This window comes from Grus americana, chromosome 16, assembly GCF_028858705.1.
Source record: "Grus americana isolate bGruAme1 chromosome 16, bGruAme1.mat, whole genome shotgun sequence".
NCBI classification, from domain to species: domain Eukaryota; kingdom Metazoa; phylum Chordata; class Aves; order Gruiformes; family Gruidae; genus Grus; species Grus americana.
The window spans coordinates 3,344,582-3,356,855 of record NC_072867.1 but is presented as its reverse complement, the minus strand read 5'-3'; the positions used below and the strand labels follow the sequence as shown (position 1 = coordinate 3,356,855).

Sequence of the window (12,274 nt, the reverse complement as noted above, 5' to 3'; positions counted from 1 at the left end):
ATGCACATGGGGCTGTGGCTGCCGTCGGGCAGCACCGGGAGACCCTCAGGGCCTGAACGGCTGCGCTGGAAGGGCTGGGAGCTCCATCGGCACCGTCCCCTCCCCAGCCCCAGTGCTCGGCCCTGCCCGCAGCACCGGCACCAGCCCCGGCTCTCGCCACCCAGCCCAGGTCGAGCGCCACGCGCCAGCGCCACGGCGGGTCAACCAACGTCACAGGTGGCGGCTGCGCCGTCCCACGGCTTCGCAGCACGCCCGGCCTCGACGTGGCGGCATCCCCACGCGTGGAGCTGCGAGGAGGGATCGGCCCTGTCCCCGCGGCTCCCTCCGAAGCTGGGGCAGCCCCAGCCTGTCCTCGGAGCCGCCAGGCAGCACGGGTCTCTCCAGGACAGGACCGCATTGCAGGGAAGGGCTGTCCTTCGCTGGGTTAGCGCCGCTGCAATCCGGCTGCTGGCTCGGAAGGGCTGCTCCGGCGCGGGGGCTGCGGTCCAGCAGCTGTGAACGGAGAGCGGGGGCCTCGTCTCGGCGATGCGACGGATGGGCAAGATGGGGGGCGGGGGTGGTGTGTGTTTGGAGGGGCAAAGCTGCCAAAGGGCAAATCCTTATCTGTGCCCTCCGCACAGGGATGCCTGGGCAGCGCAGAAGCCCCCGCTAATGCCGAGCGGGAGGAGAAATTGTTCGTGCCCTGAGCCAGAGAGACGCCGGGTGCTCGCTGCCCGTGGGGGGTGGAGGGGGCTGTCGCCAGGGCCGTACAGGGCCGCGCATCCGTCGCTCCCTCCCGCCCTCGCTCGTGCTGCCGGCTGCTTGCTGTGGCGGGGGCTATTTTCCATCGAGCATACATGTCACCGGGGGAAGCTATTTTTGATAAAACAAACAAATCTTTCTGGCTTTTCTAAAAATAGCCATTGCCCTTTTTTTTTCTCCCCCTCCCTTCCCAGCTCAGGCTGCCTTAGAGACAGAAATCCGCCTCGAGCCATCCAGTTATTAATACCAGTAAACAAACCTTTATCTCCGGTGCCTTGTTCCAGCGGGAACATGTGGGGGTGGGAACCACCCGGCTGCCAGGAGCCCACGTCCCCATATCCCCGCATCCCCGCTGCCTGTGCCCCAGACCCTGTCGTGGTCCCACGCTGCTCCTCCTGCCTGGTTCTGGCCGGCAGATGCAGCCAAAGCGGGTGGTTTTGGTTTAAATTGGGGTTATTCCTTATGCCGCTGCCACCTTCGCTGGCTTGAGCATCCCGCGGGATGCAGAGGGGGATGTGCTGGGGATGCTGCCTTCACCTCCTGCCCCTCAGCATCCCCATCCCTGCCTGCACACAATCCCCGTGGCACGGGGGCCGGGGGGCTCAGAGCACAAGCTGGGCAGCTCCTGCCCCAGAGCAGCACATGGCAGAGGCTAAAAATTCAGATTTACTGTGAGACCAGGATTTGTGGAGGCTTTCTGCACAGGGAGAGACCCTGCCAGGTCCTGGGCGATGGATGGCCAGAGTATTTCTCGGCAAGGAGTAAAAAGAAAAATACCTTTTATTACAGATAAAAGCCTCTTATGTTTCTAGAGAGCAGAAGGCAGCCCCACTACGGGACAGGCACGCGGGCAGGCACAAAGCGCTTGGTGCCAGGAACATGGAGCCGCTGCAGAATCCTCATCTTCCTCCTCCTCATCTTCTCCTCCTCCTCTTGCTCCCAGGAGGCGGCCGGAGGTCAGTAGCAGTGCGCAATGGTCTCCATGTTGAGGAAGCGGACGTGCATCTTGGTCTCGATGTCGATCCCCTGCCACATCTGGAAGGGGAAGGGGGTGAGCGGGGCCAGGGGCCAGACGCCCAGGTCTCTGCGACCGCCCCACGCTCTTCTCCTGGGGAGACGAGTGGAGATGCCACCAACCTTAAGGAAGTCATCGAAAGTAATGCCCTCATACACCTGGTCCGGCCCCTGTGTGCAGCGAGAGAGAAAACATTACGTTGATGGGCCGGGGGCCTCAGGGCACTGGGTGCCCGGCGGTGGGTCCCTTGGGGCTGTGGGACACGTCTGCCATGGGTGCACAGCACTGGCCCTGCACCGTGCCCCATGGCCAGCCCAAAATTGGTTCCCAGAACCACCACGGCTGCAAGGAGCTGCTGGTTTTATAAGCACTAAAGCCCCAAGCCCCAAGGATGGTGCTTTCTGGGGTGCTGCCTGCTCATCCCCCCTGGGCTCTTGTAATGGGGGGGGGGGGGAACCCAAACAACAAACCCAACCCACAACCTGAAAGCTGCTGCCTGCAAAATACTGTCCAGCCAAAGCAGCCTGGGGACAGGGAAGATGCCCCGGGCAGGACGGACACCTTCCAGCCCCGTCTTTGATACCACGTGTGTAGCTCTGTGCCACGGCAGAGCAAGGAACCGGCTCCCACCATTTGTCCCACACAGATGCTGGCTGCCTCCAACATGGCCCCGTCGGCGATGGACCGCGCCGACTCCTTCTCCAGGTGGGGGTTCCCCGACAGCAGCTCCTCCACCACCTACGAGGCAGCGGGTCAAAGCCGGGGCCGGGAATTCAGTGGTGACGGGGCAGGAGGGACCATACGTTACATTTCTGTACTCCTGCAGCGTGATCTTCCCGTCGTGGTCCGAGTCGTACATGTGGAAGAGGACTGGGAGGGACGAGAGGAGCACGGCAGGGTGAGGGGAGCCCCTTCCCACCGCCCCCCCCACCCCGGCCCTGGGCTTTGGACGAGCCTCACATTTGAGTTTTTCTTTCCGGAAGCGATCGAGCTGCTCCTCGTCCATGTTCATCTCGATGGGTCTGAAGTAGGACATGATGGTCAGGAAGTCTTCAAAGTTTATCTCGTCCGCCAGCCCATCCGACTCCTGCCGCAGGTTCCTGCCGAGAGCGGAGCCGTCAGTGCCGCCCCCGGGCCACCCCCTCCCGCCTGCTGCAGAGCCCAGCGTGTCCCTCGGCAACGCTTTAGGACCGGTTTTTCCCTAAGACTCAGCTTAAATGTCGGTGATTTTCACCCTGGCTCCATCGCAGCCTTTAGGGAGATCTTTGCCCAGCCACGGCCTGCTTTTGGAGGACAAACCAATTGCCCCGACCCTCCCCGCGGTGCCGGGGATGCTCTTACCGCTTGTCGAAGAAGGCATGGACGATTTTCCCCCTAATGGGGTTGAACTCCAGATCGGGGATGCTGTCAAAATTCTCCTTGCTGCAAAGGAAACAAAGACAGTCCCAAGCGTGAGGGAGCCGCGGAGGGGGGAGATGCTGCGACAGTCGCTGAAGGGCTGGGGCAGGAGCCCCGACCCCATTCTTTCAAAACAATCATGGGGGAAAAAAAAAAAAAAACCAAAAAAGAGGTTTTGGATGAAAAACCCCTATTTGCTTCAATTCAGACTGAAAGCAAGCCGTGCTGCCGCATCGCTCCATGCGTGGTGCAGCTACGGGGGATTTTTGTCCCTGCTAAAATGAGAAGGTCTGGCACACAGCGGCTCGGGGCCGGTGCTGGGGCCGTTTGCGCGGCTCGACCTGCAAACGGTTGTGCGGTTTTCAGACAGTTTTCCCAGGAATAAGGTCCCGGATGGGGCTGGAGGAGACAGGGCAGGAGCTCCTGCCGTCCCCCCCTCCCCTCGGCTTCCTGCGCCCTGGCCAGTGTCTCGCTGCCGCCCCGGGCTGCGCTGCACAGACACCGGTTCAGCCTGTTGGCTATCGACTTTTTATAAAGCAAATGAGCCAAGAAATAATCTCGAGGTGGGGACGGGGAGGGGGGGAGGTGGGGGCAGCCGGGGTCCCTGGCCCACGCTGGTGAGGCTGGTCGGCCGTGACGGAGCTTTCCCGAGGAAGCAGTCGTGGCTTTGGTGCGCAATTGCCCGCACAGATGCCGAGGAGGGGGAAAGGGCGACTGCAAACCCCACCGTAGTTTCTCACTTCCCTCCCCAAAACTGATTTTTAAAGCTGGGGGGGGGGGCGGGGTGTGGAAACAGGATCCTTGGCAGGAGCGCCGCTGCTCTCAGACCATTGCTTCACCGCTCGTTTTTCCTCATGGTAGTTGCCGTGCCACGCTGCAGAGCGCCAGCTCAGCACGGCTGGGGGATGACCGGCAAGGACACGCTCGTCCTCGCAGCCCAGGGAGCCTGCGGTCCCGCCTGGGCCCCCTTCGGCCCCGCCTGGGCCCCCTTCGGCAGCGCAGGGAAGGCAGACGCTGCGGGCAGGGCTGCTCTGGCCAGCCCCGGGTATCGCCCCGGCCGTGGACATGGAAGCGCCGTACCGGATTGTCAGCTGGTCCCGGCTCAGCTGCTTGAATCGCCGGTGCAGGTGCTCGATCTGTTCAGAGGTAACTGTCGGGGGGGAAAGAGAGAGGTGACGGGGGGTGAGCTCCCTGGGGAACCCCGGGACACCCATCTGCAGAGCTCGTGTCCTGCCCGCTGCCACGAGGAGAGCGGCGGGTACCAAAACCTGCCACAAAGCTTGTTTCCCGGGGATGCCACCACACCCGCCCTGTGCTGGCAACAGCCAAAAGCAGCGGGGCAGGGCCTCGGGCACTGCTTGGCACAGTCGTCCCCGTCCCCCTTCGGTGGCTCTGTGCAGCCCTGCAAGGGCCGTCTTGCTCCATCGGGCCCTGTGTGCTCTGTCCCTTGCTCGCTGGGGGGGGGACAGGGCGATGCCAAGGGCTGGTTTACCCCCCGTCCCCATCTGCAGAAACGCCCCTGGCCCGGCCCGGCCCAGCAGGGAACAGCTTGCCCGGAGAAGCTGTGGCTGCCCCTGGCTCCCTGGCAGTGTTCAAGGCCAGGTTGGATGGGGCTTTGGGCAAGCTGGGCTAGTGGAGGGTGTCCCTGCCCATGGGATGGGCTGGGAGGTCCCTTCCCACCCAAACCAGGCTGGGGTTCCGGGATTCCATGATCCCACCTCCCCCAGTTTAGGCTCCCCAGCAGCAGGCCCTTCAAACAGGCTTGACCATTTAATTTGGGGTTTGTTGGTGCCCAGGGAGCACATCTCGACCTGCCCCAGGGCATCTCTACTTGCAGTGGGGAGGTTCATGTGCTCATGCCCACAGCCATGCCATAACATTAAAAAAAAAAAAAAAAAAAAGACAAAAAGAAACCCCTGAAGCTGACAGCAGCCACCTGTGTCTTGCCAGGGCGGAGGAAAGGCTGGACATGGAGGAGACGCATCGGCACCCAAAAAGCAAAGCCGGGCTTTGCAATTAGCTGCTGCTCTGGGGGAGCCAGGGCACTGGGAAACCCCAAACCATCAGGGTGGGTGCTGCCCCCACGCCCCCCAAGGGATGCCCCAGCCCCCAGGCAGCACGGCTGCACCCACCGGAGCATCAGCCTGGGGTCGGGCTGGGAGCAGGGCGCCCGGCAGCCTTGCTTTGAGACCCACGAGCCCTGAGCTTACAGCGTGACGCTCAGCAGCATCTTTTCACCTCCTTAATCCCACAACACAGCTTACTTTTTACTTTCTTTTTTTTTTTCCCCCCAGCTATTCTCTACAGGCTGTAACCAAGCTCTACAAACCCCACCGAAGACACGCAGAGCCTGGCTCTCTCGTGCAAATATTGCCAGTAGCCGTTCCCAGGAGCCAGGGAAGCGGCTTTCAGCTCTGTTTGCAGGAACCGGTGGCGTCTGTCTGGGCACCAGCTGGACCCGTGTGCGCGCTGCAGCCCCGGCCAGAGCCGGGCACGGGGCAGGGTCGCACCGGCGGCTGGGCATCAGCCTCTCCCGGTGGCACGGAGAAAGGTAAAAGCATGTAAATAATAAAGTATAATTGAGGGGTTGCAAATGGTTAACTGCTGCGGCTGAAAGACAACAGGTCAATGCTGAGCTCACGTGCTGGCTGGCTGGCTCCCTCGCTCTCTTTTATTATGTTTGATAATGTCCTTTGCTCTGTTTCTGACTGTTGTTTCACAGCCTCGAAATAGAAACTGTATTGATCAGTAAGGCCGAGCATTTACAGACCTCTATTAATGGACTGGAAAACCCATCTGTGCTTGCTGCTGGGGCTCTGTGCCTGCCCCAGATCTCTGCCCGCACTGGCACCTGCCAGACCCTTTGCAGGATGAGGCCGTTTTTAAACTGCCTGGACCAACTTTGGGGGTCCCTCCTCCGAACCCAATGGCTCTCAGGCGGTGATGCCAGGCTGCACGGGCACCACCGATACACCCATATGATCCCCCCCTCCCCAATCCCTCTCTGGCTGGTGCTCTGCTGCTGTCCACGCGCGCACACACACACAGACACACACACACACACACACAGACACACACACACACACACACACAAAGAAACTTTTTCTGGACTTTGCTTTCCAATTTTGGCCATGGAGAAGTGACCTTTCGCTTTTTCTCTTGACAACATCACCGTCACCATGGGAGCAGCTTGGCCACCAAGCCTTCAGCATCTGGGACTTGGTTGCACACCAAAAATCTTTGATCTCTCAGAAGAATGTCCCAGACACTGACATGACCAAAAAAACCTGGGGGTCACTGGTTCGTTGGATGCTCACAGTTGGTTCAGCCCCGCTCCCCATCCAGCCCACAGCTGCAAGGTGAAAAAAAAGGGCTCTTCCTCTCTCTTTCCCCAAACCCAGGTCTTCCTCGCCCAGCTCCAAGCTGCGGTGCAGGCAGGTCTCCGAGGACCGCACTGGTCCTGCGAAGGGCAGCAGCGCTCAGCTGCTTTCCAGAAAAAAAAGCTGCACCTGCACAAAGGGCAAAGGCTTTCCGGCGAGAAGGACCGGCTGATGGGCAGCAGAGGCTGCTCATATCGCTGAGAAACAGCCTCGGCGCTCTGATGCTGCACGCCCGCGTCCAAGCGCGGCAACCTCCGCTATAAAAACGGTATTTAAAAAAAAAAAAAAAAAAAATGGTAATAAAAATTAAAATGTTACTTAAACCGAAGGGCGCTTGGTTTGCTGTTTCGCAGCCTGTGACAGTTTGTGCTGCTTGAGCAAAGGGCACCTCCCGGGGAAAAGATGCACTGGAGGGGCTCAGCCCTGCGCTGCCCTCCCCGTGCCGTGTTTCACCTCTCTGGACCGGTGTGGGTGCAGGAACCGATCGCATCCTCCCGGGAGGAGCCACTTCAGCATCAGGCAGACGCTGCTGCTGCAGCTTCGTGATCAGGCACACGGCAGCAGGGCTGGGACCCGGCCCCGATGGCCCTGAGCAGGCAAATGTGGCTTTTGGGGTTCAAAGCACTGGGTGGAGAGGGCAAGGAACATGCCATGGGCACGTCCTGGGGACACGCAGGGAGCCCTGCCCTGTCCCTGCGCTTACCAAGGGTGACTGCGATGCCCTCCACGAGGTTGCACCGCAGCAGGAAGCCTGTTTAAAAAAAAAAAAAAAAAAAAACCCCAAAACCAAACAAAACCCCAACCCTTGCATTCTAGCAAGTTTTTCTAGCAGCAGCCACAGCACGGTGGGAGCCTGTGAATCCTGTCTGCAGCGCACTACGTGCACCCCGGTTGTGGCACGGGGTGATTGCACCTCCTCTTCCTCCTCCCCCTCCAACCTCTGGTTTCGATGAGACTTTTTTGGGTGTTGCCTTTTGCAAACCTTTCTCCGGGACTGATTCACGGGGGCAGCGGGGTGCCAGGCAGGTACCTCCCACGGGCAGGTGCTAGAGAAAGGCCCGTGGGCAGCGCTGCCTGCACAGGAGCTGCCTGCTGCAGGCAGCCTGGCAGCACCAGTGTGGCAGGATCCCCAGGCCAAGGCGTTCCCCCCCCCCCAAAAAAAACCACAACCAACCAACCAAAACCACCCCTCCTCCTACCCTGGGCTGCCACACTCGCACCCCGGGGGCTCCCCAGGCTGCTGCTTGCGGGGAGGGCTGAGCTCACCCCGGGGTGCCCCGTGGGGTGCTGTAGCAGACTGAGGAGTTGCTGGAACCCCCCTCCCAACCCCGGCACAGGGTTTGGCCATGGGCAGCGCTGCCTCCCTCCACCCCACCCCCCCACCCCCACCCCCCCCCAGCCTGCTCTCGGTAAGGCGGGAGCTGGGGAGGGGGGGAGCATCCCGATCCCTGTGCCCAGAGCTGGCCACGTCCTGGGGCATCCTGGCGTGATGACATTTCCCAGGAGGGACACGACCACCCCGTCCTCTGCACCACCCCTGCTCGGAGCCCCAGGCCACATCCCTGCTGCATCCCCCTGCCCGCTGGGCCCTTTCCCTCGCACCGCCGGGCGTTACGCACCGTACCAGCCCCGAGAGCATCACCCCTCCGCAGCGGAGCCGGTGGCTCCTGGGCAAAACAGCGATGTGGGGACAATTTCTTGCACTAGCGGCGTGGGAGGGCAAAGTGCTGCTGGGGCTCACACGTGTGCACGCTCGACGCCCCGGCTGGCAGCAGTGCGGCACTGGGGGAGCGCAGGTGCATCCCTGTGGGTGACATGGCTGCGCTCCCCCCCCCCCCCCGCCCCCGGTGACATGCTGGCACCCCAGGTGACATGCCTACATTGTCGTGTCGTTTCCCACCCCCCCCCTTTCACCTCTCCATCCCCTGGTGACATTTCTGCATTTCCCCCCCCCCCCCCATCACCTCTCCATCCCCCGGTGACATGCCGGCACCCCGAGTGACATGCCTACATTCCCCACCGCCCCCCCCGTCACCTCTCCCTTCCCCAGGTGACATGTCCTACACCACCCCACTCTCCCCCGGGTGATGTATCCCCCTCCGTGGGGGGCGGGGGGGCGGTGCGCGGTGCACGGCGGTGGGGCAGGAGGGTTCCGGGGGCGATGCGGTGCGGGGCTGGGGGCGGGGGGGGGGAGGCAGCAGGCAGAGCCCGGTCAAGGTGCCCCCGGGCCGGGCCGGGCCGCTCCGGGCGATACTCACAGCCGGTCCTGTCGGCCAGCTCCCGCATCTCGGCGGGCACGGAGTGCGCGGAGCCCATCCCGGGCCGTGCCGGGCCGTGCCGGGAGGCGGCGCGCCGCGGGCCGCTGCACCGGGCTCCTCCGCCGCTGCCGTTTATAAGGGCGGGCGCTGCGGGGAGGAGAAGGAGGTGGCGGCGAGGCTCCCCCGGGTCCCTGAGCTCCTCGCTGCTGCGCCGTCGTTAGGTTTCAGAGTTAACAGCCCCGCCCGCTAGCTGGTGTGGATGGGACCCTCACCGGGAGCTTCGGGGTGTGGGGGCAGCTTGAAGTCACTCGTGGCTCCGGACACTTGCCAAGCCCCCAGGAGAGGGGCAGGGAGAGGCCCCCATGCCCCCCCCCCCCCCCCCGGCTCCCTTAAAGGGAGCCGGGGGGGGGGGGGGGGCATGGGGGCCTCTCCCTGCCCAGGGAGCTGTGACACCCCCCCCCCCAGCCAGACTGGGCTCCGGCACTGCCAGCGAGACATCAACCCCCCCCCATGAGCACAGGGGAAGAGCAAAGCGCTTTGAAGAAACAACGCAGAGGTTTTAAGAGAGGCAGCTCAGAAAACACAGCGCGCTACGGCAGTAGGTAGCAAGTCAGTGTGGTTTATTTTTATTTTTTTTTTTTAAAGCCAAAATATAAACAGGACAGCAACCACATCATTTCCAGCTTCCCGTTGTCCCACATCCAATGAAATACCTGGTTTTTTTTTAAAAAAAAAAAAAAAAAAAAAAAAAAGAGAGATGCCCCCATCCAGCAACCTCAGCTGTCAGCATCAGGGGGACCCTGCAGATCAGGGGTCCTAATCCTTCACATAATTTTTCATCTAATGTGTCTTTTTGCTCAGCACAGGCATCCCCAGGCCACAGGAGGAGGGTAGGAGAGGGGGTAACACGCACACCGTTCTGTCCTTGTCCGGGCAGCCAGTCCCCGTGTGGGAAAGAGCCACCAAGGAGGCAGGTAGGTCCCATGGAGCTGTGACATCTCTTGGAGATGCTCAAAACTAGTCAGGTCAATACCTCGAGCAACCTGGTGGTTGTGAAGGGGGCCTGGAAGGGACCAGGAGAGCCCCAGGGACCCCCCTTCCAGCCCCAATCCTCCCCTCGCCCTCCCGTGCTCAGCGGCAGAGCCCCAGAGGACGCAGCTCTCTGCCGGAGGCAGGGCTGGCTGGCACGCAGGGTCTTGGGGCCTCTGGTTTTTCCCCGCAGAGGTTGGTGACAAACTGGGGTTCACCACAGAGGCCACCCGCCGTGCCCTCGCTCCGGGGGCTGGCAGGGCACCCTGCCCTGCGTGTCAGGATGGGTGCGGAGGGGTTGGAAGGGCTTCCCGAGAGGATGCTGCACCATTAGCTGTCCCTGCCCTGGCCCTGGGAACAGACCTTGCCGTTCTTCAGCCTCTCCCACAGGCAGCAGCACATCAGGACGCAGTCCTGTAAGGGAGGACAAACCTCCCCGGGGGGGCTGTTGCCCACAGCCCTCCACCCCTGCTAGGGGCAGTCCTGGCACAACCCCGAGCCCCACAACCCACTGGCACTGCTCAAAACCAGCCCCCAACTGCTGCTCTGTGCCTTTCCCTAACGAACCAGACAGCAATTATTACTTGCTTCCTGCCCCCTCCCAGCCTCCTCTCTGCCCTGCTCTGTATTTTTTTTCCTTCCCCCTCCAGAAAGCCATTTGGAGATGACAGCACGCAGCTGTTCTGTCCATGGGACAGGAACAAAAAGAGAGAAAGATGGTATAGATGGCATTAATTGCAGGAAACCCACCCCTCTGCCCCAGGGAGCGTGGGTACTGCACCAGACCAAGCGGGACAGGCTTTCTGCTCGGTGGGACGGTGGGTCGGCAAGAGAAGGGCAGCAATTCCACCTCCAGAAAGCAAAACGCCCCTTCTCCCAGGTGAGCTCTGCACAGACACGACAGCACAAACCGTGATGTATATATGTACCGCCTTTAACATAACGTACATCCACGCGGACCCAGACATTACTCACGGACACAAGGAACGTTTGGGATCCACTGCTGTCTTCTTGGGGAAATGGTGACTGCAGAGATGCCTGTGCTCCCGGGGACGATGACAGAAGAGCCACCTGATGCACAGGCGAACACCTAACATGACCACCACCAACCCACAGAGGTGTTTCCCGGCGGTGCTGGACCTCAGGTGCTCAGCCTGTGGGAACTGCTGTGCATTTCAAGAGGCTGCTCAAGCAGGGACAGAGAGGTAACCGTGGGGGTTTGTCCAGTTTTCCCCGGCCACCTTGGACGCTTGGGCTGAGCGTCTCCCACAGCTACGAATACTTACGTGGGAATTCCTCCTCGCTAAAGGCAAAGACTCGACCCGTAGCACGCCACACAGCCCACCCCACGGGGCGGCTGGCATGCCTAACCAAAACAGGAACAAGAAGGAGAAGCCTTTACACACCAGTTCCTTTGGTTTTGTCTGGAGTCCCAAAACCAGACTGGGACCCTGCACTGATGTCATGTGGTGCCTATCAAGATGCCTCCGGTCTCTTCCAAATTTGGCACATCCAAGGCTGTGTCAGCGCTCCTGGACGACACCAACCCACATAACCGCGCACTGACAGGGTCCGCACGGCAAAGCAGACAGGTAGACCTGCCAGAGGACACAACTCCTCCACAAAACATTTGCCAAAGGGATGAGAGGTTTCAGTTACGGGGCTGGCCGGGATGCCTCGTGTACCCAAGTCGCTTGCGGTGTGTCTGTCCCCCGTTGTGCAGTAGCACTCCCCTTTTGCAGCCCATGCAAAAACGGAAATGGCTAAGAGTCTGTGAGTGGGGGAAGTGTGCGTGAACCACGTGAGGAACAGCTCCCACGCTTCCTCCTTGTCCAGACTCTGAAAAGAGTCTAAACACAGAGCAGCCCCAGAAAGATGGGTACAATGGGCTCTGCGGGCTTCTCTGGGACCTCCATCTTAAAGCGCGCAGCGTGTTTTCAGTGGGTTAGGTATGCATTGTCCAGCACCAGTTTTCAGAGGAACTTTGGGCAGCTTTCTGTTAAATCCTGTGGCTTTTTTATGGCACAATTCTACCTGGCATTCAGGCAGCTCCTCATGCTAAAGCCTCCTACGAGCTCGGTATGTGGCAATTCTCTTGATGCACCTGAGAGGGGCAAGGTGCCAAGAGACTGCCCGCATGGCGGAGGGGAGCGTAAAGCCCCAGGAAACTCTCTGATATCCATGCTGTCACTCATCAAAGCCAAGGCTGGGAACAGGGGACACAAGCCCTGCTCCTGCCTGCCTGTTCTCAGCTACCAGCATCAACCTCATGACTCAACAATCCCACTCCCAACCTTGCATCCCTGCTAGGAATCTTTTGAGAGCTGCTTTCAACTCTTGAAAAGTGCTGGAGGATTGGGATCTACTCAAAAACAAGAGATGGATTTTAAGATTTTGCTTAATGATTCCCTAACCTGCCTTCAGCTGGATCCATTCGGCTTCAGGAGCAATTC

General features: G+C 60.6%; 1 protein-coding gene across 1 annotated transcript; it reads right to left on the bottom strand.

The window, feature by feature from the left end:
* Window positions 1-1,497: 1,497 nt before the first annotated feature.
* TESC (tescalcin) lies at window positions 1,498-8,940 on the bottom strand. The gene is made up of 8 exons (XM_054844178.1): window positions 8,793-8,940; window positions 4,235-4,304; window positions 3,098-3,178; window positions 2,717-2,856; window positions 2,565-2,626; window positions 2,387-2,494; window positions 1,879-1,926; window positions 1,498-1,776 (listed from the first exon to the last, which is right to left on the bottom strand). The coding sequence occupies exons 1-8, from the start codon at window positions 8,848-8,850 to the stop codon at window positions 1,699-1,701; spliced, it is 645 nt and encodes a 214-aa protein (XP_054700153.1). The 5' UTR covers window positions 8,851-8,940; the 3' UTR covers window positions 1,498-1,698.
* Between the last annotated feature and the right edge of the window lie 3,334 nt (window positions 8,941-12,274).

Coding starts and splice junctions, on each gene's coding strand:
- TESC (XM_054844178.1), bottom strand. CDS start 8,850: ATGGGCTCCGCGCACTCCGTGCCCGCCGAGATGCGGGAGCTGGCCGAC. Junction 2,627..2,716: donor CCGGAAAGAAAAACTCAAAT/GTGAGGCTCGTC, acceptor CGTCCCTCCCAG/TCCTCTTCCACATGTACGAC. Junction 1,927..2,386: donor GCATCTGTGTGGGACAAATG/GTGGGAGCCGGT, acceptor CGCTGCACACAG/GGGCCGGACCAGGTGTATGA.